The following is a 26,333-nucleotide window of genomic DNA, read 5'->3' as shown; positions in this document are numbered from 1 at the left end:
GCTAAGGCTGCCCAACAGATTTCAAGACTTGCCAGCACATTTATATCCTCCCCAGGTTTTACTCCAATAGCTTTTCTAGTCCTAAAATACATCTTAATCTAAATCAGCCAAGTGCCCAGCCCTGGCAGCACGGGTGGAAAAATGAGGTGATGGCGCAGAAGGCAATTAGCACCCCACAGCTACGCACTGCCTACCCCCACTAACCTCCCTGCCTCTACGCCCCTCCTCGCCCCCGTCCTGCCACGTTTTCATTGGGGAGCTCAAAGCTCCCCCTCGCAGAGCCAGCACACACAAAGTTGGCACGGGCTTCAGAGGAATTAATTCAGACGGGCAAAGTCTGATCCCTTTCACGGAGCGTGCAGGAGAGGAGGCAGCTCTCAGCACTTCAGACATCAAGGAAGAGGGGGAGAAAGAGATGAGAGAAAGCCTCGCATGGAAAAGGCAGCAGAAAAATGTCCTAATTTGGAGAGACATGCCTCATTGCCATGGCAACCCAGAATCGCCCCTCAGCGGCCAGATCTGACTTCGTATGTGGCGTTAAACGGTTCAACCGTTAAGAGGAAAAAAAAAATAAAGAAAAGATAACGGGGCTGTTGGCTGGAATGTATTTGGTAGCAAAGAGGTTTTGTCTTTGGACTTTCTGACAAGGGACATGAACCTTTTGAGGCTTAAGTTGTATTTCTCTCCCCTGCCCCTAGGTGCAGACACGTTTTTGTGCACTTGCTTGGGCCCTGAAGAACATGTCCCCCCTCCCTCGCTGTACTGCCTTCCCACCCCAGCCTGGCATGTGCCAGCGCCAGGTCCAGATCCTGCCTCCCAGGTGACATGGAGAAAAGCCTGGGCCAGCCTCTGGTCCAGGGCCCTGCAAAGCACATGCAGGATTGTTTGCAAGAGAGATAAGGGCTGCTGAGCCCGACCGACCAGGGGGAAGTGGGAGAGACAGTGAGAGAATTGCGCTCACCTGAGGTCACACAATGCACATATTGCTGCCTGAGAGAGGCAGATGCATCCCAGAGGTTGTTAATTACTCAATCTTGCCCTGAGGCCTTTCTGCCCACTTTATTCTATGAAGGACTGAACATCCCATCACACCTCCTCTCTCCAGCACCCTTGCCTCTTTGCACCCTCACCTTTGGGGTACCCCAAGAGATCCCCCTCCCCACTGCTGACCCCTGTCAAACACCTCCTATCAGTAGGTCTCCTCCATTTCTTTCTTATCCCAGACAGCTCCAATACCTTTTCTCAGCCCCCATGAGAAGACACGCTGATTTTGCAGGGGCTACCCTTCAAAGGCTGCTAGCGCATGGAGGTGGATCACTACAAAGAAGAGGAAGGCAAGGCAAACGTGAAGGAAAGAGTACCATAAAATAGCTTTATCCTCTGGAGATTCACAAATTATAACTGAAGGAGCAAGTCCTGGGGGATATGTTCCCAGAAGACCATCGCCTACAGGTTCCTAAGTGCAAAGAGGTAAATTGATTGTCACAACAAGATCCCTATCACCTCGTAAGTGTCTAATCTACTCATGTCAGCTCATTTCCATATCCAATTTATTCATCAAATGAAAGCAAAACATTTGGCCAAAAGGATTCCTTGATAGCAAGGACGCATGCAGCATGGAGAAGGAGAGGATGTGCTTCCACATGGGCTCAGTTATACAGCAACACACCTACACGTTCCCCACGCTGTTACCCCTTCCCATATAAAAACACTTCTCTGGCCACAGAAACCCTAGCATGCCGACTGAGAAAATCCTTTTCCTAGTACTGAAGGCCAGACTAGAGCTGGAGATAGGGAAACCGAAAAAGTAACTCAATCCTCTACCACCAACGGAAAAAAAAAAAAGCCATCAACGTATGATTTGAGAGATTTGTGTGTTTTATAGCAGCACACGGCAGGAGATGCTGGCTGGTTCCTGGCACTCTGAAAGCACAAAATACTTCCCAACAGCTTGTATTGTATATTACTGAGTATTATTACAGGCATATCTCAAGCCATACAGCAACACACTATTGGACTAGCATAGTGACCAGTGAGTGACACTGTTGGGCAGAATTGCAGCCCTCAGCACAGCAGGAGACAAATACTGCTCACAACCTCCTCCTCCTCCAGTGGCCAGTATCACAGCATGCTTTTGCCAGTCCATTTTGCCTTTGTTGAGAAAGCTGACAGCCACAGCTTCAGTTTGTAACAATTAAGGAGATGAAACGTAAAACCCACGCATGCACATAAAATCTTTCAAGGGAGCTCCAGCAAGGGCAGGAGGATTGGACAGAGAAAAAGGCTCTTAGAAGCCATGGTGAAGATGCGCCCCTGTGAATTCACGCCAGGACATGGAGACAGAGAAGGTTAATGGCATCATGGCTCATTGGGGGAGAATGGACCGTGGGCATGAGGAGCAACACAGCCTGGTGAGGTCTCCAGCCATTCGCTAAATGAAGCTGTTCCACCATCTGCAAGCAAGCATACTTCGGCATTAAACATTTTGCATGATGGCCTAATTAATGGAGCACAAAGTGACTTATTAAATCTAAATTAAGGAAACAACTGAATAACAAAAGAAAAAAAGTGGTATCTCTGACCAGGTAATGACTGTATCAAACAGTTGGATGTGCCCAAAGACCAGCAAAACTCCCCTGGCAGATTCCAAATAAACAAAAAGTTTATCAAAATATAATCAGATATTTTTAAAATAAAAGAGAGGGAGGCCATGAGTGTATAGGAAGCCTGCAAATGACCAGAACTAGCAGAAATATAAGGCTGGCTCATTACCATCTGTCCAGTTCCTTCCCATCTCCTTCCACCTCAGCAGTGCTGTCTAGTGCAGGTGTGCACATATTCCAAAACTTTGTCAGTCCCATTACAAATTATTTTAGTGTTGATATTGCAGCTGCAGAGGTTAGCCCATAGAGCAAAAGAAGACTCAGTGCTCAGAGATCTGCTCAATGTTTGCTCAGCACCTCCCTGCCCCGCATTTCTTCACATTACTCTTTCCAGACCTTCCTGTCTCTACCTCCCCCAGGTGTCCAGGCCTTTAAGCAAACCCCTTCCTCTAGATCAAGGGATACATAAATCTCTTGTTTTCACCTTCAGCATGGCACCTCCTCAGCCCACCTACTGCTTAGACCATGCCTTGATCTCCTTCAGTGCCATTTGAGGCATGCAAGTCACCACAGTTTGCTGTAGCCTTGCAAAGAATAAGAAAGCTCAGGCAGACCAAAGGCAGAAGGTGTGCAGAAGGAAAGTAGGGCAGAAAACAGATGCCTGCTTGTCAGTTATGAAAAGAAAGTAAGGCGTAATTCACATTTTAAGTGCAATTTTTAAGTCTCTGTGTTGAAAATATAAAGTCACGCAACTTCCTCTTCCATGGATAATACTAACGGAATAATCCAATTACTGCTGCTGTCATCAGGCTAATTTCTTTTCTCAAGAGGTCTGTTTCAGGATAGAAATATTAAAATCTTCAAGCCTTGTGCCATGTTCTCCTTCAAAAGCTAACCGATAGGAGCATGAGACACTGAACAAGTGTCTGCTCATGATTATGTCTCATTTGCTTCTGTGATCCAAGCCACCACGGCATGTTAGTGTGAGTCACAGAGCGCATACATGTGCACTGTGCACAAGTGTGAACCGAACATCCAACCCCAGGAGACAGCGCAGCTCGCATTGCATGCTTGCCTATGCAAATCACAGAGCAGGACTGCTCCGGGTGAATCACAGTGAGTCACCCTGCAAGCGTGTGGCAGCGATGGTAAGCATGCTGCAAGCGTGTTTGAGACATGCTGCGCATGGGTCACTTGTATAGAAATCACAGCTCATCAGACACTCCAACGCAGGGCTTTGCTCACCTCCTGTGTGTGTTTTTAGCTCATTTTTGCGAGGAAAAGAAGCTTTTGCAAACCTGGTACATGTGTTCGTGTGTACATGAGTCAGACTTCCCAGCAACTCTTGAACCTGCTGGCAGATTTCCACCTGATTTGACAAAGGGGCAGAGGACTCAAGGAGAATTAAATTCTTACAGTCCTGTACAAAATAGAGCCTGCAACTGCACGCAGTCCCAAAGCCTTTGTCTGGCCACACAGCAATGTGTATGATTCATCCAGTCACAGGCACACGCTATGGCTCACTAGGCAATCGGATAAATTGCATCTTGGCCAGGCAACATGCCTATGGTGGGCAATCCCTATACACATAGTCCTTGGGGCACCACAGTACATCTCCCTTCTTCCCAGACAGTAGCCATAAAATACAGAGTAAACCGGGGGAAAAAAGCAATAGAGGACCTGGGAGGAATTAAACTCCTGTAGGGAGAAGGTGTAGTCAACTCCTGGAAAAACTGAAGTTTCTATGGGCACACCAACTCCTTTGGACTGGACATACCCTGGTTGAAACTGGGTAGTGGGTGGAGAAATTAGGTCCTTTCAATGCCTCCAGTCCTCACCTTTGTGTAAAGGCTGAGCTCAGCTCTTCTGAAATCTCTTCACCCTGCTCAAGTTATCTCCTCTATGGATTCTCTGGTGTCTACTAAAGGATGAGCTCACATTACAGTCTCAGAATATAATTCAGTCAAAGAATCAATTAACCATGAGACATGTATCCACTAAAAACAGGATTCACTCATTTGGGAGCTGACAAAACTACTCCTTCCTACTGTCCTTCCACTCACTCTGTCTTTTCAACAATCTATTCCAGTGTTGGGTCATAAAATTCACTTTTTTGTGTACCAGATATAGGAAAAAAAATAAAGAAAAGCCTCTAGCATAGATTCTCAAAAGTGATGAGGGACTCTAGGTGTCAATTAGGAGATACGACATGAAATACCCAACTTCCAGAAGGTAGAGATGCTCAGTCTTTTTTCAAATTTGGGCTGCTTTAACCTGCCTCATGTTGGATGCCAAAAAAAAAAAAAAAAAAAAAAAAAAAAAAAAAAGCATTTAGAATCACTGTTCACGCTCAAAAGACTTTAGCCTACATCTTCAATTTCCAGTGCTCCTTGGAGGCAGGCAGAGCCCATCCAGATAGCAGGTGTCCTGTGCCTGGCATCTTGGCACACAGTACTGCATGGAAAAGGCTCTCCACTCCACCAGCCCTAATGCCACCTGTTCCCCAACCTCCCTGCCACCCACCCAGCACTGCTGTGCTGAGGAACAGGCTGAGCCTGGCCCAGAGCCCAGGCCGTGAAGAATCCCAAATGGAGCTAGGCAACTTCAAGAAATGGGAAAGCAGGCACTTCTGAGATTCTCTCTCTACGCCATTATCTGGCAAATACACCGTTATCCCACAAGAGCCTCTCTCTCCCCTCTCTGAGCAACTACCTCCATTGTTAAGAATCCACTGACTCTTTTTTTGTTGTTGTTATCTACAATGCCTTTATAAGAGAATCATCTTCCTTACATTTCTTCTGTGCTCTGCTAGGTGCAGGTTTGTTGTGTTGGTTTTTGTTTTTGTTTTTTTACTGCCTTGAGTAGATAACTATAAGGTATTGGTTACCATCAGCTCAAGTGTGTTTCCCTGAAAAGACACATACTCTCCTCTCTCAATTGCAGTCCACACTGCACCAGTGACAGGAGATTCCCTGCTCCCAACAAGCCTTTCTGAACTGAAAGTGATGGAAACCACTGTATTTCCCATGGAGTGAATCTCAGCGGGAGGAGGCCATTCCACTCAGAGAGAAAAATCATTTATTTCAATAGGTTCAGAATTACACAGCCGCTTGCATGTACAAATATTTCTGGCTATAGTGATCTTACCTTACACTCAGGCCCATACAAAGCATTTGAACCCCATGATTTGGGAGGCTTAAACAGAAGTTACGTCAATAAATGCCTCCCAGATCACTGACCTCTAATAAATGGGAAAAAGTGGTTAATGTAGCACACAGAATACTGAAACTTCATCTCAAGCAGGTTCGTGTTGGAAAGAATGTTAGACACACACACAATGGGTACTGAACTCACTGGGGAATTCCCTCTTAGATTAGCTGGGACAGAATTATACACATCATTAGGACAGGTGCAACGGCTTAGAGTAAGTTCATGATGTCTTTCCTCAATTCCAAACCCCTCACTAGCCCCTTTCAACCAAGGTGCAGACACATGGCCAGCCTGCTAAGCACAAACCCCCACCAGATGGCCACCACAAACCCTCACGCAAGTGATCACCATAGCCAGGTGTTCACATCCCCATGGTTCACCCCTAACTGAGGTGGCAACAGCAGTTACCCCAGCAAGGCCCACACAGGCTCAGCAGCCTTAGCCCTTGGCTGGAGAGAAGCAAGAGGCATCATGTAAGGCTTTCCCCAGGCTTTGCCTCCTGTTACCCACTGGTCTGTGACGTGGTGCAGGCACCACCAGACTGTATGCTCGGCTGCGGTGAGAGGATCACCAGCCTGTCAAGTTGGTGATGTGAAGAACAGTATTAACTGAGTAATTAAATCATTTCTGTAATTACTCTCACACAGTTATAAATAATGTAGGCCCACACGTTCTCTCTGGAAGCCACAATAGCAAGAGAATAGAGGGTGAGGGATGCAAATGAAAAAGAAAAAGCAGAAATAATAACAATAATAAAAACACTTAACATTTATACCATACTTTGCATTTTCAAAGCACAGCGCAAACAGTAATTAAGAAACGGGTAGAGTGACAGACAGAAGCGGGTGACAGAAAGGAAAGGAGGAAAAGGGAGGGGAGAGGAAGGGGGCAGGCATGGCACTACAGGCCCCAGCAGGCTGCCAGCCTGGAGGAAATGCTGTCCAGCCTTGTGGCCATGGGGCTCCTCAGCCCTCACCACCACACCTCCCCAGTGAGCTGGGGAGCACCAGCAGGACTCTGCCTCACTGGAAGCAAGCAGCCAAGTGAGCAGACAAAGCACTGCACTTGCCCTGAGCCAGGGTCCTGGCAGGCCATGGGGGCCTCATGTTGGCTAAGGGGCACCTGGCTGAGCATACCCTGTGCATACACTGGGAGACCTGCTAGCCTTTCCCCATGGGAGCACTGATGCCACACCCCTGCAGAGACTTCCCTTGCACCCTTCCTCACATCAGGTTTCTGGTCCTAAACTACTCACCCACTGAGGTCCTTCACACATTTGTCTTTTTCTCTGCTGCACAGTTTTTCCTGGGTGTATTCTGACCAGATCTCATAGGAGAGCACCTTCAGCCCCAGCACAGCCTGTGCAGCCCCCAGTCCAAATGCAGTTTTGAAGCACAGCTTCAAAGGACAAGATCTCTTCAAGATATTTGTAGCAAACATCTAAAAAGATTCTGCTACATATACACAATTTCTCACAGCTTATACCAAAGCCAAACTTGGAGCAACCTATGCCATGCAGCAGCAAAAGCACATTTTGATTAAAAGTCCTTCCCTGCAAGACATCTCCAGGCTCCAGTCCTTGCTCTAGAGGCCAGTGATGGTCAGGCAGAATTGTTGTAAGAAAACACACTAACGTTTTCAACATGAACAAGTCACGTATCTTCCTTGCCACATTTTTAAGACAGCTATTTTATTCTCCAAATAAATAGAGAAATAAATCAATCAGCTTGAGGCATACACCTGGCATAGGAAACTTTGCTCAAACACTCATCGTCTGGCAAAGTTACAGGCAACCCCCAAGAGGATCTTATAACAGGGAATGCTGGGCAAGCTTACAATAGACGGTGCTATCAGCCCTGCATACAATAAGCTTTCCTGCATGCTGCAGCTATTCAGCCACCTCTAATGGGGGTTACAGCTTCTCCTCCTGGAGTCCAGATTTTCATATCAAGCATTGTATTTACTTCAGCTAGAAAAATTCATTAATTGCTCCCTGGCAATTAGGTAGCCTTTAGCTTTTGTACAGCTCGAAGTACTTTACAAAAACATCATTACTGTCTTCATACAAAGGGCAAATTAATGTAGACAGAAGTTGAGTAGCTGTCTCAAAGTCATGTAGAAGGCTGTTTTAGAGCAGAGCTGCAATGAGCACTCTGGTCTACAGGACTTATTTGATTCTGCTGGCCATAATGAACCCCTTAGATCAGTCCTCCTCATTGTGTGTTCTTTTGTTTTTGTTTTTTTTCCATCTTGCCTTTAGACTCTCTACCTCCTTCATTCCTCCTCCCCCCCCTCCCCTGAAACATACATTTATTATCAGGAATCTCATAGATACACAGCTAAAAGCTATTACCAAAGCACAGAAGAAAAAGGACCTCAATAGAGCATTTGGTGTATATTTTTTCCAATTACCTTCAGAATTTTATTTAATATATCTTCTTTTTCTTCCCTACACCCCATGATCCTAGATTAATAAGAAGTTTTCCTGTAACTGATCTTTGCCGCCTTCTTTCTCCACCACCTCTCTAGCCATATAACACAATTCTCTAGCACTTCGTTCAGTCCTGGCTGAAAACCTGGTTGAAAAAAAAGCTGAAGCAACATGCTTTCCACACTCTTGCACAAGGAGACTACAGCACATCCTAATAAAACTCAGTGTCTGAACTTTCTTCTTGATACACATACAAATGATATCTTTTCTCAATTCATCCTGTCTCTCCTTCTGGCAACTCCCTAAGTATAATTTTCTCTAATTTTAGTCTTTCTCTGTTCACTGCATATATAAATCACACCCTGACTCATTGTTCAGCCAATCTACAACATACACGTATAGCTGTTCCAGTCTTTCTTTATACATCAGTCCCTCCAGACCCTTAACAGGCTCACAGACTAAAATAATATCATTTTCTGTACTGTTTTTCTCCCCAGCCTGTGTATATTTAATTCCCTTAACTTCCTTCATAATCCATCCCATCCAAACTTGGTTAATGAAGCAAATAAAAGGCAAAGAGAAGAGATTCCCTGAAAACAATTGTTTCCCCCTGTCCTGCGGTTACAGGAGAATGATACGCGGATCTAAAGCAGCAGCATTGGGCAATTTCACACTCCATATTTTCAATTTCATTTTGAGGCCAGTTTAGGGTTGGGACAATTTGAGTGTAATTAATTTAGATTTTGTGAGACAAGTAACTGCTTGGGGTTGTAATAAAGGACTGCCTCCTCCAGAATGAAGAAACTAATCTCCTTGTCCAGCTGGGGATGGCACAAATTGATTTAATATTTTTGTGTTGCTTGGGCTTTTTGTGTTTTTGTTTGGTTTTGGTCTTTTTTTTTTTTTAGTTTATGTTTGTCTATTTTGAAGAAATAGTAATAATAATTACAAGTAATAATGAGTCAAGATCTCATAACGCTCCCAGATTTTCTGTGGACAGGTGCTCATGGATTTGGACATCTACCCAAACACCACCAGCATGAAAGTCATGGTTAGAAATCTAGTAAGAAAGAACTTTTCCACAAAAGCCCTATTACTTGGCAGGACCAAGCTGGGTGGGAAACAACATTTTCCTCAGATATTTCAGTACTTCTATTTCCATGTAGACTATGACAACACCTCATTTAAACATTAGTAGGAAAGAAGTTAACAGTTTCTTTTTCTCCCAGGCAGGTTGTAGGGGTTGCATGAAAAGCTAGGCAAGGAAAGGTCTTCTGACACTCAAAAGAAAACATCACTATAACAACAAGAGAAAAAACTAAGTACTCCTAGAAGAAGAATTATATGACCCAAAATAAAACAGCTTATAAATAGCTACAAAAGTCTGATGTAAAGGAATCAGACTTCAGGTTTGCTTGACGTACATCATCTGGGACAACTTCTGCCAAGGGAAGGAATTGGCTCCCCCCTGTAAGTTCCTTCACATTCTGCACCCTACTCCTGTCCCAGCACTGCCACTGCTCAAAAGCTCCACATGGTCATTTGACAGGGCATGAGCCTCATGGGAGTCCCTCCAGATTTCCCCCTCCCCAGCCTTGTGCCATTCAAGCAAAGATGGTGCCTTCAGGCTCCAGGTGTCCAAGGCTCAGGGTAGATATGAAGTGCATCAAATTGAAATGATGAGGAAAAAAAGACAGGAATATCTGCAGGAAAGCTATGTTTACCCTAAATACGTACCTAATACATACATAAAAATAAAAGTGGGCTTTCTTGTTGTTTTGTTGTTTTTTTGTTGTTGTTTTGTTTTTTAGAGAAAATAATTGAACTCCATACTTTTCTCTGGTGACTGTCAAGAACACTACTCTACAAGGAAGTGAAAGCCTTCAAATGGCATTCCTATTTGAAGCATGTGGGAGAGAAAGTAGAGAGAAACTTGAAAAATTTAGAAAACATGCTATTGTATTATGATATTTAATAAAAGAAACAATACATTTCTTTGAAAGGTCTTTTTTTTTTCCTCCATTGAAATAATATTAACAAGAGTACTCAAGCTCTTGTTTAGGAAATGAGAGTTAACATTGAAGGATTTAACGGCCCTGGGGAGAGGCTAAAGCTCTTAACAGTTCATTTCCAGGTTTCCTAATATCTGAGGGATTTTTTAATGCTGCAATTTATTTGTAAAGTAATAAAAAAATGTTCTAGGGAAAGTTTGAGGTATTAATTAAACTCCACAGAAAAATGCTACCTATATTTCTTTATACAAAAAAAATATTTTTATATGGGTGGATTCCACACACACAAACATAAATTACTGATCCACCTGGCCTATGATTACATGTGTATACTCAAGAGAAAAGCAACACTGAACTGACATACAATACAGGCTTTTATTCTCTATATCTGTGACCTACCTTTTTTCTCCCTCTCCAATTTTTACAGCAGACTTATAGTTTGAGGACACATGAAATTTAGTTCATTATTTGTGAGCTACACAGAGCTTTCATTTGGCAGCAACAGGAAACAAAGTACCAAAAGCAAAAGAAATAGATTAATCGTGTCCTGAATAAAAATACTAAAAGCTTGAAGGGGCACTGCTGATTTTTATTTTTTTTTTAAGATCAAATTTATCTTTGCTAATCACGAGATTAGTCTAAGAAACATTTAAGCTATTACTATCATCAAATGCATTTTCAGAGAAATGAAAATGTCTTGCAAAATTACATCAACTGCACATCATTTTGGTGGGGAAAAAAGGGATATAAGTCTTCTAACAACACTGAATTGTACTCTTTCAACATTTGCAGATCAAAATGCATCTTTCTTCCCTTCTAAGCATCATTTTGTTTGTAATTTATTTCACTTTCTTTCATATAACCATTCAAAAGGAACTTTTCCTGTTGTTTTTTACTGAATTTTTCACACAAAGGCTCTAAAAAATTTCTGATGACATCCCTCATGGAAATGAATCAAATTTCCATCTGAAAAATGAGGTTTGCATTCCCCATGCATCTCTATTATTTAACCTTTGGAAACCTGAGAGTGAAAGTGCTTTCCTTTTAATTACAGATGTACTGCTTTTAGCAGCACTGTCCCAGTGTCTTTGACTTTGTCCTGGTTTTCAGCATATATCAAGGTGCTCAGCTTATCCAACTAGTTTTGGCTTCCCTCTACCTGCAGCATTATTTTGCTACACTCTGACCTATAGCTAGATCCCTTCTCTGGTGCTTTACACCCATTGACCAAGTTTCAACATGCTTGCTCCCCACTGAAATGCCAAATACCACCATTGCCAAAGCAGCATGGCCCAAGCATTGAAAAAAATCACCTCAAAGTTCAGCATTGAAACAGAGAGAGAGAGAAATCTTGGAAACCTGACAGAAAACAAAAAGAAAGGGGACAAGGACTTATGAAGCAGAGCTGGCAAGTTGGAGGAAAAAGTATAGCTTTAGTGTGAATGGGGGGGGTGGGAATGCAAGGTAGTAAAGGGAATAGTGGAAAATTCAGCTCTATGCTGTGTAAGAAAAGAAAGGAGAACCTGGCCCAGAAAGGATCAAGGATTTTAGATTTCAGGTTAGTTTCACACAGCTTTTATATAGATTTTATTATAGACATAGCCTTATTTCATAGATTATTCTTCCCTATCATTTTATTTCCATCAACATGGCTACCCTGTGTGAACAAATCCCAGAGAAAATAGCACAGGACACAAAGATAAAGGAAAATAGAATCACACTCCTCTTCCAATATTTTTCCTGGGTGCTGCTTGTGCACCATTACATTACTATAAAGCTGAACAGGACAAGCAGCTTTAGTAAAGCATGAAACCCAGCAAAACTGCAAAAAGACACTTCTGCCAAAAATGATGGTCACCAGCTATGCTATAAGGCAACCCAAGACAGTTTCTGTTCTTACCTTTTCTACTTTCATTATCAGCAAGTTGACTCTTCCTCTTTTTAAAAAGAAAAGTCTGTCGTTACAAAACAGACCACTCAGCCAAATGCTGTGGTTGTTTTTTTTTTGTCGTGAATTGAAGTCTTTTCCAACACAGTAAGCGTCCTAAATCTGAACAACAATTTACTCTTCCTTTAAGATGCATATAAATTTACATTGTTATTATTTCCTTTTCTGCAACTGCACCTCTACCTCCTAGTTCTGTGAAAAAGTGATAGAAGGCAATATTTAAAGTATAATGAAGAGAAGCCCATCCCAGGTTTCCAGTCTTAGGTCTGCAAACACAAGATACTGGTTTGAGTGCTTATCTGAACTGAAGCTGCATTTTCAGCCTTGAAGGTTTGCTCCCATCATCATTCTCCTAACATAGAGCATCCTCATCAACCAACTACATCCACATTGTGATAGGACTGAATTTCTGCTTTTAAAAACAACTTGGGAGAGAGGAAAAGTAATTTTAAAAACTGGAATGGGAGCAGATGTCACTGGTCACGAGTGCTTTGCAGTCCTCTGGACATGTGGTCCTAATTCCTTTTCAAGGTGTCAGCACCAAAACAAGGACTAAATAAATGTTCATTCATAGGACTCAAAAGGGTGCAGCCATTCTTGCACTCTACCCCACAACCGCAGGGCTTGCTCCTCTGAGAGGAGCTAATATAGGGGCTACTGAACCCCCTTAGCCACCACTCCCAAGCCATCCAGCCCCATCAAAGTGACTGCTGCAGCTCCCAACACTTGGCATCACTGCTGGCAACCTCATCAGAGACTAAAAGGACTGAACCCGTGGTGAGGAGAGTCTCCCTCAGTAAAGTGGTCTCTCCAGCACTGGAGTGCAGCACAGGGTGTCTGTGCTGTACCAGCTTCCTGGAACTAAACCCAGATCTCAGTGTACACACATCATCTGGTCAATTTCTTCTGATGCCAAATTAGACAGATTAAATGCAGCGCTTTGTAACAGCTAAACAGGTGGGATTAGAGACATGAACACCGAGGAGAGAAACAGCAAAAACATATGCAAATGACTATATAGTTATTGTTCAGGGGAAAAACATGGAAAACAAAGTCTAAATATTATCTACAAAATCTAATCAGATGCAATATTAAAGAGCACAAATTTGAACAAAACAATCAGGAAATCCAGATGTTACATTTTCAGCAGCACACCTCCACCTGCTATGTTACACCTAGGGCAAGATTTGTGGCACTTCACTTGAGGCGTCAAGAGCAATTTGGAGTAGAGCCTTCTTCAGTAATCAGTGGGGAGACACAGGACTGCCCTACAAACATTTCATTGTACCCCAAGGTGCATGGAGATGAACTGTCCTCAGGTGGTGCCTCCTTCCCCACTGATTGTAGCAATGCGATGCCTAGACTTTTGCTCAGTTAGCAAACTTTCAGATGGATGTTAACTGAGATGAAGGCAGCCTATGGTGCACATTGTACAAGGTTTCTATCAGGGGGTGGGGGCATAAATTCAGGCTGGAAATCCTTTTTTGCCTGTCGTTTTGTGTCTCAATTCACCAGCTTTACAGAACATTACGAAGTTAATTTCACACATGGACCCAAATTTCCTCACAGACACACTTACCAAACCCTCACTGAAGGTTAAACAGAATTTCTCATGCTCCTTTAGGGAAGGTGGTTCAACTGAGGAGGTTTTTGCTTTAACCACCAGAGAAGGCGTCAGCAGTTTGCACTCTTCTTTAGGTTTGCATTGATGCCACTGATCGCAAACACACAAGGAGCACAACAAAACTCTAGGTGCAGGTCTGAACCTGTGAAATGCTGAGCGAGTTTGATCACAGCTGACTGCTGTGAGCATTGAAGGGATGCTGAAAGAAGCAATGTGTCCTTACGGGATCAAACCCCAGCCATACAACTCATTTGCAAACTACATGACTAAGGGTCAGTAAAAGAAAAGCCTGTCAACGCCCTCTGTGGAAAATAGATTGTTAAGGACTTACCAGTCAGACTTCAGCATTTTCAGGAGAATATCAATGTATTTACTCTCCACCATATTTTAATTCAATTCATCAAACAAATATTATCCATTAAAGATTACGCACCTGTGAATCAGAAGCTCTAAAGGTCAGCCCTTTCGATTTATGCTGAAAAGAAATCTTGGCCTTTCCTAAAGCCACAGATCTTTGTATGTATCCTGCTTCTCCTGCCTGCAAAACTATGAAAAAGGGAGCTTGATAAAACAAAGATCTCTATTTATAAGGCTTCCACCTTTGAGCTCCCTGTGGGCTGCCTGACTGCCAGAAGGCTCTTTGGAAGCCAACTGGTGGAATACACGGGGTGGCCGCTTGAGATACCACCTTCCCAAGGAGAGAGGCGAGAGAGGCAAAGATTTTTCTTTTTACCAAGTTCAATAGGCCAAATTCCTCTTTGAATTACAGAGGCGTAAATTTGATCTAATCCTACCATAGGCGGTGGTGCTGTGCTGGATTTACACCGCAGGAATCGGAAATCGGAACTTGGCCTGCCAAGCTCAAAATCGCAAGGATCTTTTCCCAGTGCTTAGGACGTCTGGCAACAGAGACACTGATGCTTGTTCAAAGAGGATATAAAATGCCACCATAAGGATGAAATGCAGCACTAAAAGTAATGTTCTAGACCTGTTTTGCACAGACACTGACAACCATGCAATGCAGGAGAGCAATGAGACACAAAGTTGTTGCCTAATTCTTCTCAAGAAAGCAAAGTCTCATTGCGGGTAGAATGGGGCATAATGACTTTATCATAACTGTAACTACTGAAGGACAGAGAAATAAATGCCTGTGATTCTATTACTCAATGCCTACTTTAGTTCAGTGACTGATCTGAGAAAATAACTTGCATATTAAATGTACATTTGGCAACTGAACAGTCACAGAATGAGAAAATATCTTGTGATTAACCTATTCCCAGCTACTCACCTATGATGACCTGCACTGAATTAGTTACTTGCAAGGTAAATGGAACAGAAAATGCCTGATTTCTCAAGTCCACTAGATCTTTCTGAGGAAAAGTTGCCACATTGGCCAGCTTACTTCCCCCCCCTTCCCTCAATTACACCTGATTCTGCCAAGTGAAATCTCTCAGATTTGCTGAAGAGTGACCTGCAAAAGGAAAAGACTGTCAGCTTGATCCCCAGATTGTTTCTTTATGAAAGTGTGGTGAAGAGTTTCTTCTCAATAAAGGGGCTTTTTTTGCACCAAGCCTGCAGGGAAAAGGACAGATCACTTCTCTTGGATATTCCAGCCAGCCCACAGCAGCTTGGAGGCCACCGTCAGCTGCACTGGCCAGCCCAATGCACACTCAGGCGTGAATTTCTGGGTCCCCTGCTCCTCCTGCCAAGGAGATTTCTGTCAGGTCCAGCTGTACACCATGCATGCTCTCCTAAGCTGACAGTTACCAGCTGGCTAAAGATGGTGCTCTCTGCATCTTGCCGTGTTCCAAAGCAGTGGCAGGAAGGCCTGTTTGTGCAGTTAACTGCCAAGAATACTAGCTTGGGTTGGGGAAAACAGCAAAGCGTCAGTGATATGACGGAATAAAATAAAGTGGAAACAGCTGGACTGGTTCAGACCAGTTATTTGCGTTAGCTAACACTATTTAACTTCAGGAGCTAATGAACACTTCTGAGAGATGATAGCTTTATTAAAGATTCAATTATTTTTCAATTAAGATGTAAGAGCTGTATTAAGCATCTCTGAAAATGCCACAATGTCCTCCAGCTCCGTTCAGGGAAAACCCAAGCTAGTATTCTTGGCACTTCCAAGGTAAAACACCGGCAAAAATAAAACCTTAAAAAAAATAACAGAATTGTCAGAGGCTCTTTACACTTCTTAAGGAAGAAGAGAGCTCATTCTTTTGCAGCTCTCTTCTATCTGCTCCTTTCCCTTCTTGGTTTTTCCTCTGTTGCAGATAATTCCACATGATTAATAGGCTCTTCTCAGCAGTGTTACACACAGTTAGCTCTTTTAATCTCTCTTTGAATCTGAGTCTCTCTAATCCCCTAGCCCTTCTGCCCCAGGAGACTCCACCTGAGGATCACAGACTCAGATAGTTCTCTCTGTTTTAAGTTTCAATCTGCGGGTTTACAACAGAAGTTCAATTTACCTTATCTGCCATGATCATAGAGGAGCCTCCATGGATGCCCAGGATGGGAGTGAGGGTCTGGGCAGAGATGAAGTCCAGGATCTGAGCAATGGCTTCCTGGTCTGTGTCATCAGCAAATACCACCCCTTGAATCTTCCGATCTGACATGAGGTCACAGATGCGGGTGATGATGCTCTTGGGATCTGTCTCATTCATGGCCACCAGCTCCACCCGGGGCACCACTGAGAGGTGGTGGAAGTCATCTTTCTCGTGTGCATCTTTGATGGCCACTTCGTCTGAGGTCCCCACCAGGATGACTGCAATGCCAATGCTCGGGTGGCTTTTCTGGGCATGGGCCCCGCTCCCTGTTGTCGCGAGGACTGCCAGCACCAGCCAAAACTTTGGAGAGTAGCACTCCACCCTGGGCCTCATCTTCGGATCTTACACTCCCTAAACAAAGGAGAAATAAAAGGAATGGGGGACAGTGAGAGAAAGAAAGTGATTAATTGATAAGTCAATCACGCACTCAACCCTTCAAGGCAGATCCATCGATCCTCCTCAGCCGCTGCCATCCTCCCACTAGCCCTTCTTGCTCAATGCCCAGTCCTTCAGCTGCATTCAGAGCTCTATTAAATAGTCAGAGGGACTCAAACTGAGTCCCAGTCTCTACCTCAGAGTTTGGAGTCACCTCAGAGAACAGCTGTCAGCAGAAGATGGGATCATGTCATCTCTCAGGTCCCATGTCACACCGAGACCAAAGTCAAAACTGATTGAGAATTGTCCTTTGACGGCTGTTCAGCTATCTTCATGAAACTAATTGCTTATGTCAAGCCCATGTCTAAATGCTTGCCCTCAACACAAAGGAATTATTGATGCTTGTGATCAGTTTGGCCTTCAGCTGGAGGTATAGCAGAGAAGCTGAAGGGACCAGGCAGACAGGATACCCTTTTACTTTCTCAGCACAGTGCCTCTAGAATAAAGTGAGGACAATTGTCAAGGCCATTAGATGGATGTGGGAGTGAGTTACTCTGTGTATGCATTGCATGCAGCCTGCCTACTAAAGGAATACACACTGCTCCAGTCCTTAGTGGTTCATTAGTCATATGCCTTTCACCAACACAACATCCATTTCTTTTTAAAATGCCAAGAACACAAATTTTCCTAATGTTCACAGCTAAAAATGGACCAGCGTAACATGGGGAACACATTCCCTTCAAGACTCACATGCCAAGTCTTTTTGCTAAAAAGGAGAAAAAAACAGAGAGCTCATAAAGGTTCACCATCAGCTATCACAGCCAGGGATGTTACAGGGATCTTCTCCCTGAACACACCCACTTTATTTTGTAATCACAACAGCAGAAATGGAAAAACCCAATGAGGTCATCTCTCCAGCCCCTGCCTGAGCAGGACAGCTCCCTGTGGGATTGTTCCTAGCTCTTTCTTTACTCAGTCTTGTTTTAATAATACCTCACATTTCCACAGCTCTTTTCATCCTCAAGGCACTTCACAGACACTAATGAATTAACACTTGCAGTACCTATGAGGAGTAAACATTATCAAAATCCTCCTGGTCTGGGGACACAAACAGAGCAGTGGCAGTCCTGTGAGAGGCAGCACTGCTCAGCACGCCCATCCAGGGCCACTTTGCTGTCCCAGGAAGATGCCAGGCATTTCAAACTAGAAAAGACTTTCTATCAGCTCTTCATGCCCATAAATCTGCTCATCAACAGCCAGATACACTTAGAATAAACACACCTGCCCTGCATTTCTTTGCACTACATCACTGATCCTCTAATCTTGGGGACCAAGAAACTGGAACCTTCCATACCCTTCACTGCTGCACGTCAAGTGGGTAGCAAGCTGCAGCAGCAGGGACAAAAACAGCAGGGTTTTTGGGGGAAGTTGGAAGTCCATCCAACAAGCCCACCGAATGCCAGTCACCCCCAGAAAAAGGGCACAAGGGACTCCATCGTGCCCTGCCCAGGAGAACACAGAGGCTCAGTGCCTGCTTCCTCATTGCCATGCTAAGCAGAGAGAATGTATCCTGCATTATTATTACCAGATAAATAACCACATAATAAAATAGATAATAAATATGCACCGGAGGAACCAAATCCACTTAGGAGGCTGAAAGGAACCACGGGTACGAAGCAGCAATCGATTCTAAACTCTGACGGATCCACTTTCTGAGAGACGCTCACAAGAACCAAGGGACTTCAAGAGTTTGGCAAAATGAACAGCTAACTTCATTCCAGCAGGACTGTTATCCTCCAATTACGAGTCACTAAATTAAATTCCTTCACAGTGAAATGCAGTCCCTACTCCTGCAATGCTTTATTAACTTTAATGCACTCTATACGCTCGCTGTCTCTCACTCTCTTGCTCAGTCCCTTTAATGCTATATTTGCTCTCTTTAAAATATGTCTCCTGCGATCTCTCTGCAGAGTCTCACACTGTATATTATGCTTGGTTAGGCAATGGCTAGCTGTGATGCCCAGGGAGCAGAGTGTAGATTTTTCCTAGCCCCTCTCCCACCAGGAATACTTTACAGGGCCTTCCAACACAGGGCTCAGAGAGCAGCAATGCAGGAGCTATGCAGGCAAATGAGGCAGCTGTCTGCTTTCACACCCAAATACAGACTTCTCCCACAGGAAAAAATGCTGGCCAAGAAACCCGTTCCCTTCTCTTCACTTGCACCAAAGCCAATAAATCTCTAGCATCTACCTTCAAGGGCCAGCAGATGAGAGCACAGATCCTGAAGAGCACTTAAGTGCCAACCTACTGCATGTCTGGCTCAGGGGACGTGCCCCCCAGACAGATCTTCTCTTCAATACAAGATGATGGGGTTCCCTGTAAAGCACCACCAGATATCCAGCCTTCAGCCAGAGACACAGGGAGCAGCTAGGCCTACGAAAAATCTAATCTGAAGAAGTCATCAGTGCCTCCACAGCTGACCTGGCATCTCCCTCCACTTCAGAACCTTGGCCATGAGCCCTCTCCAAGAGCAGGAAGAGAGATGCCGGTGTCCACCCAACCACCCAAGGCACTTTTCCTCTGTCTCTTGCTCATATACGAGTTCTCTGTCATGCTCGCTACATGTTTGAGGAACACGGATGGCCCATATGCCAGGAGCCAGCATCCATCTGCAGCAATTACAGGTACCAGGTTCAGACTGGGCCCCTGGCAGGACAGGATGCAGGGATGTGACAAGGCAGAATGCCAATAAATCACACCAAAAACATGGCTGGGGGAACCCCATTAGCTCCACCAATCAGCCCCAGCACACTCCCACAAGGCAGCAGCAGGTTCACAACATAGAGGTATGCTGCTTAAGTGCAGGCTGTTGGAGATAGGAACGGGCATCTGGGTATCAACCCCACCTCTCCTTTCTCCCTTAGTCTGGCTCACTATCAGCCCTTTTTGAATGTATGCTAGTAAAGTAAAGGGGTACACAACTGCAGACTTATTGTAAGACTAAAGTGACCCCATAACTACTGTGAGAAGGTGTTTTTGCATACACAGCAGCAAGTTTTATCCATTAATTTTGGCAATGTTTAAGCGCAGAAGTTTGAGACATCCAAACAAGGAAACACTAGGGACCCTCCTTGAGGGCTGTCTTCTTTTATCCAGTGAGGATTTGCAAATTCACATTGAGAAATTCATAAGTACATGACAAGCTTGCAGTTGTAAAACAGGAAATTTGCCACTAGTTGTTTCAAGAAACTTCAATATTCATAGACAAATTTCACCGGTCAAGAATGACTTTAAAAGTGGGCTATGATGTTTTATGACAAAATATTTTACATGAGTAGTTTTTTCCCTTGCTGGTGATGTGGGGCAGCATAGTGTCTGGGAGGCTTTTCTGTGCTTTTGCCACTCCAAAACAATTCGGCAATTCCTAAACTCCAGTCTGGCCAGTAACATCTTTCACACATTACTCCACACTGTTATATTCTCCCTTGCTCGCTGGTATACAATATATGTCAGGGATATTAGACAAAGTGGTTTCACAGACATATCTATATTTAGGTATAAACATGCCTGTAAAACCATTATACCTCTATAATCTCATTTTACTTACCAATAAAACACATCCACCATTGTAGAGGAATGCAGCATCTACTTAATGCTGCAGAGCAGTGTTACACAATCACTGTAAAAACGAGGAGGGAGAGTTAACTTTCCCAACTGAAAATGCAAGAGAAATGTAGGTAGTCAGACAGTAATTATTCAGATTGGAATTTGGCCAGGACCAAAGGTTAGATTGCTTTAAAATATCACGAGAACCTTATTTGACACTGCATTTTATGTGGATCATATCTAAGATAAGTATTAATAGAAAATTATTAGGCTGCACAGGCAAAAATACAGCTCAGCATTTAGAGATATTTCTGGGCTATATTTCAAAATACCGAAAGTACACAAATAGGTCACTGTGCATTCAGCCAGGCAAACTGTAAATAAAGTGCTGCTCAGCGTACAGCAAGGCAAGACAATCTTTAGGTGGGATAAAGAAACTGAGGCAGAAGGTGGGCTAGTCTCAGGAGCTTGTGGTCGTTTCTGTTGTGTATTGATGCTGGTGCCTCCGCTGCAGCCTTGCCAGATGGGCAGCAACATGCAGTAGCCCCCTGGGAGGGTATTTGCAAGCCCCAGAACCCCACTACCAAGCTAAACATAGCAAAAAGAAAGGAAGTTCTGTAATGCTGTAGCCTCAGACTAAAAGCTGCCTTAAAGGCAACTTTCCTAGTAAGGAGGAAGACAATGGTTGAGATAGGAGGCTGAACAGCATCAGCAGTATGAAGGGAACTTTGTAGGGATGTGGGCTCTGCGCTGGAGGAAGAACAGTGTCACCTACAACTTGCAGCCTTTCCTGAGGAGCCATGAGGAGGTTCATACCAGAGTGCTTTCTGGACTCTGCCTACTGGGAGCTCTAATGAGGTCACAGTTAAAGGACTTCAAGCCACAGAATCTGAATTCAACAGCTAGTTTTGCATCTGTCCCAACTGTAATGCTAACTGTCAACCCTACCCTTACCCCTAATCACTAGCCCAATTCCAATACTTACCGCCATACCCATGGCTGAGCTACTACCTACAGTTGTCCTACCATCTCCAGTGTTACAGTCTGAACATTGTTGGACAATGAATCAGAAACCAACCATCACATTTCCAGCCCTAGTTGGAGGTAGGAAGAACTACACCTCAGCTGTGAGATACTCTAGAAAGCTAGCAGGTGTTTTGTGCCCTGTATCCAACACACCACCAGGGAACAGCACAGCGCACTAGGAGCCGTAGGGAAGTTAACATTGCACTAGACAAGTTACTGGGCTGTCTGGCAAGAAAATACCTGTATGTCTGGACCAGAGAGCACTATTTCTGTGTTAATTAACTGCAGAAGACTGCAGTTTTGGTCTGCTACCTGTCTTGCGGGTAAGCTGCAGGAGCTGAGAAGACCCATGTAAGGTGTAGGATTGATTTAAACTCCATAAACTGTTACTCCTAAAAGCTGGGGTTTAAGGCTGTAAATAAAAACACTAGGCTGTAAATAAAACACTAATTTACACCCAAGCTTCTCCAACTCACTGATCTTTGGCAATCCGGTTTCAACTTAGGACAGCATCCCACTCTTATGGTTAATGCCACCTCCCCAGTCCAAACACACTGCATGTAGTCTACCTCTGAAGAAGCACTCCTCCCTTCCTAATGCTGCATTGTCCTACCACAGCTTCAGCCCAGGCTATTTGTACACTGACAGCTCCTGCGCTGCTGTGCCACATATTACTGCTCACCAGGTAGGTGACATAAGTGCGCATAAATCTTCTGGCTCGTGTCCCTGTTGTTCCAGGAACTTTGTAAACAGAGACAAAGATGAGGATGAATCTGGGGCACAAAAGATGTGTCCTGGAAGCACCTGCACACTTCAGGTGCTGATAAACAGAATGAATGACACTGCAGGAAAATATCCACACATTCAGAGTAGTAATATGGCAGTCTACAGGTATCAGAAAGTTCCGTGTCCAATGATGAATGAAAGAGCAATACAGCACCTGAACCAGAAGGGTCCATTATAGTGACTCTGACTGAATTCCCTTGCCATCCCCCAGGAGAAAAGTGGTATGTAGGCTCAGTTCTATTCACAATTTATTTTCTTTTAACCTGTTTGTTCTTTATTAAACCAGGTACAAACTCCTCCCTGGCCTGGACAGTGTCAGATTCATCCCATAGATCACATATTTACTCCTTCCCATCTCCAAAGCCTAAATTGCTTCTGTTTAGGTCTATCCATTCAACAGGTCTATCCAAGGATAAGGTTCAAAAAGCACTTCCCCTTTTCCTGCCCCACATAAAGGAGAAGAGTAGTTCTCTCCCTACACTTGAGGCGGTACAAGGAACACTTTGATCATCAATTAGACCCAAATCATTCCCAACAGATTAAGAACTGTGTCTCATTATTGTAAGCTTGCCCAAGGGTAAATTCCCAGTGTCCTTCCCACTTCCTCCCACCCACATATTTTACATATCACGGGGATAGCTGATACAGCCACAGCCTCTGAGCTTCTGTTGAGTCCAACATCAAGTGATTCAGAGAAATTACACGTGAAAATCCTCTGCTTAATAGTCTTGCCCTTCCCCCAGTCACTTCAGTATCGCTGTCTGCAGCATCTGCTTTAGCACACTACCTGCCCTGAAACAACTCAAACAATAGGATTACCACCACTAGAAGATGACTCCAAGGATCACATTTAGAAGTGTTTCTCTAAACTCAGCCTAAATTTTCCCTTTGCTCAGCTATCCTGTTACTTCAATATCTCCTTCGTTCAGCCTAAACAATTTCTCCCTCTTGACTCACCATTTCCACCCTGAAAACGCTAGTAAGATGGTTATCTGATCACCCCTTGGGACTTTCGTCTGCTGCAGCAGAAGTTCAGCTGTGTTTGTGTCCCTCTTAAGCTGAGCCCCCTTGGGCCCTCAGCAGGATGAGGGAGGGAGGAGGAAGGTAGCAGCCGGGCCAGGGAGAGCAGCAGAAAGCCTGACCTGCTTCCCCAGCCTGGCATACAAGTGCAGAGCAGCAGGAGCCAGTGTAACACACACAAAAGCCATTAAGAGAGACAGCAGGTCAGTCTGGCATTGCCCGGTGCCAATTTCTAAATGCCAGGGCAGAGAGGCTTGGCACAGCCATCGCTCTCAACAAGCTTGACTGGCGGAGCCAGGCTGGAGCCATCCCTCCCCTGCCAGGATCTCACCCCCAGCACCCCACTTGGACAAGTTCAGAGGGACAAGACCAGCCCTCCTGCCAGAGAGGAGGAACGGTCCTTACCACCTGGAGCGGTCAGCTGCCGCTCCATGCATGGTCCAGTTCAAACAGGGCTTTCAAGTCTTTCAAGGTCTCTTTACCATGCAGTTTCCCACTTCCGACCATTGCCTGCCCCATCTCAGGCTCAGAGCAAATCATCCAAAGCAAGGGATGCATCTCTGTGTACATAGCCCCTCCAAAGGGATTTCAGCATGGTTAAAAGCAGCTTTGCCTCCTGGCGCGCAGGACAGAGGGAAGCTAGGTTTAAACATACAGCAGAATGCTGCACCCAGAACAACACCAGTTTTGCCAAATAAATCCAGCTGGAACAAGTTGGTGACCCATGCTGCAATCCCTTCCTTTCTTTCTTAATTCTCTGCTTCCACTTTTCATTTCCAAGCAGAAATCAACAGCATATTAACAACCTGAGTACATTAAAGACTAGGATTTCCAAGAGCTAGGGATTTAAATAACTCCAATCCATTAATAACCATGAAAAAAACACACCTTTAACTCTGGTTAGATGGTTTGGAGAAACACATCCTCTGCATTTCTGATTACTTGCTGTATTAATTTGAGGTTTTCCAATAAACTCTGCATTTTACGTACATTGGCAGATTGTGACACTGAATTTCAAAAAGTTTAAAAGAAAAGGAAAAAGTGTTTACTGTCAAGGATGGAAAGATTTTCCATTCCGCAGATTCCCTCATGCACTGCATTCAGTCCCTGTTCATTCCCCTTTCTTAAAGGCAAAGACAGAGCAGGCAGGTGAAGGCTGCTGTCTGCTGAAGGCAACTGCCAAACACCATGCCAAAGCTGAAATCCCATGGGCTACTTAAGACTGTCTCTTGATGTGATACTGAGTCTTTGGATGCCACATACAGCCTTAAACTACACCTGCACTTTAGATTCAGCCATCTAGTGTGTTGACAATCTCCTCAGATATAATGTATGACAGTGGGCAAAGCTTTAAAGCATTAACCAGCCTGTCTCTTAGAAAAGATCTTCATGGGTGCGTGAAGACCATGCAGCAAGGGCAATCTAGGAGAAACTCCCTGCACTGTTTCTGCTGCTTGTGGCACCATCGTAGCAAATCTTAAACAGTGTGCCAGAGCTCACCAGACCTGATCGGGCCCTCATAAAGGTGTCACAGACAGCAGGAACAGCAGAAAAGGCCGTTGATGCCTGAAACATCAAGATGTGAGAGTGTCAAAGTAGCTGCTACATGAAGGCAGAGGTGTGGAGAGTGGGAATTGTGTTTTTGTGAGCTGGTCTGGGGCAAAGCCACAGCGCTAGACACTGATGGGCACTGGTACATGTTTTGCAGACTGCCAGCATCTCTCAGGAGCTTCATGACCTCGTGATTTACACTGGTATGCAGCACTGTGGAAAGCGGGGTTTTGTCACTAAGTGACCCTGCAATAAGGTCAGCCTTGCTCGTGAAATGAGCCAGGAAATTAATTGGAAGTTGAGAGGGGCAAAAAGGTAGACCACAGTGATCAGAGCCAAAAGTGATTGAGAACTGGCTCTGGTAAGGCCACTAGAAAGGATGGATGAGTACTCAGATAACTTTGTTCTCAGGTCTGCTTCTTTATAATTGCCTCTCCCTTGGTGAAGTCGTGTCTTCCCTTTTCCTCATTCTGATTCTCAGTAAAGAATTTTTCTGTTCCTGTTATTGCTACTTTAAAAAAAAAAAAAAAAAAGCAAAACAAACTTTACGCAGGAGAAGTAACAGGGGGGAAACCCAATGTGTGACACCAGAAAGAACGCCATGCAAGATGCTTGGAGTTGTACGTTCCCACCCCAGTAGTATCTTAAAAATCACTCATCCCTTTAGAAAAACCTGATCCTTACAAATAAATACTAAAGTCAGAATGAAAGTGGAATTGACAATTGCAAGTTACAATTTTTTTTGGTGGCCTCATTTTCACTCTCCTTTCCCTGTTCCTTCCTTTCCCTCTTCACTTGTCCCACCCCATGGTCTCCCTTTTCCTTGTATTTCTCTCCCTCAGTTCAACAACCAGTAAGGCACCAGCCATCAAGCCACTGGATGCAATATGTTTTCACACTACATTAGTGCGGTGCACCAGACCATGCAGCGCCTGCAATTGTATGACGGGTCATGGCCAATTCGTCTTACAGAGACCTTCAATCAATAGCATCCAGAAAGCTTTCCTGGCTGGAGGGACCCAGCCCAGCAGTCACTGACCTCTTCCTCTGCTCAGCAGTCCATCATATTTATGGAGTTGCAGTGACAAAAACTACAAGAAAAGCCACATCTGGACCACAGCTCATCAGTGACTGTTGATGCTGAAAGAATAGGAAGGCCCAATCCAGCACAAGAAAGCAGATTAGATTTGGCTGAGTTGAATGAATGCCATTTCCATGCATCTTTTCCCACCAGATTCCTCTCTTCTCTTTTCTCCAGCTTGTCAAATTCATTCATGCTTGGTATTTCAGCCCCCTTTCCCAGCAGCTCACCTAGCTATTCATTCCTCCACAATGCATACAAGGATGTACCTGCAAATTCCTCCTCCCAGCCTAGCTCCATCACCAGCTTCCTCAAGGTGCAGCTCCACTCCCTTGGGCCACATCTTTTTATACATAAGTTACTATAGGTTACATTTGGAGCAGGGAGAAAGAAAAAAAAGAAACATTGGCAGAAAGAGCAAGAAGGAATAACCTCCAAAACCAAATAATGGTCACAGTAAAGAATATACTATCAGTAAATAAAAATTCATCCCATGAAAAAGCATAGCTGA

At 44.2% G+C, this 26,333-nt stretch overlaps 1 protein-coding gene across 2 annotated transcripts in view; it reads right to left on the bottom strand.

The window, feature by feature from the left end:
• GRIN2B (glutamate ionotropic receptor NMDA type subunit 2B) overlaps positions 1–26,333 on the bottom strand; it is a 200,043-nt gene that overhangs the window by 148,185 nt on the left and 25,525 nt on the right. For both annotated transcript variants that reach the window (XM_021267270.4, XM_072035752.1), the window contains one exon: positions 16,300–16,728. In XM_021267270.4, the coding sequence (XP_021122945.1) occupies positions 16,300–16,710 (411 nt within the window). In that variant the 5' untranslated portion in view covers positions 16,711–16,728. The remainder of the gene's footprint in view (positions 1–16,299; positions 16,729–26,333) is intronic.

The sequence above is a fragment of the Anas platyrhynchos genome, chromosome 1 (genome assembly GCF_047663525.1).
Source record: "Anas platyrhynchos isolate ZD024472 breed Pekin duck chromosome 1, IASCAAS_PekinDuck_T2T, whole genome shotgun sequence".
In the NCBI taxonomy this organism is placed as follows: domain Eukaryota; kingdom Metazoa; phylum Chordata; class Aves; order Anseriformes; family Anatidae; genus Anas; species Anas platyrhynchos.
The sequence above is the reverse complement of the archived record's forward strand: the minus strand, read 5'-3'. Positions and strand labels throughout refer to the sequence as shown.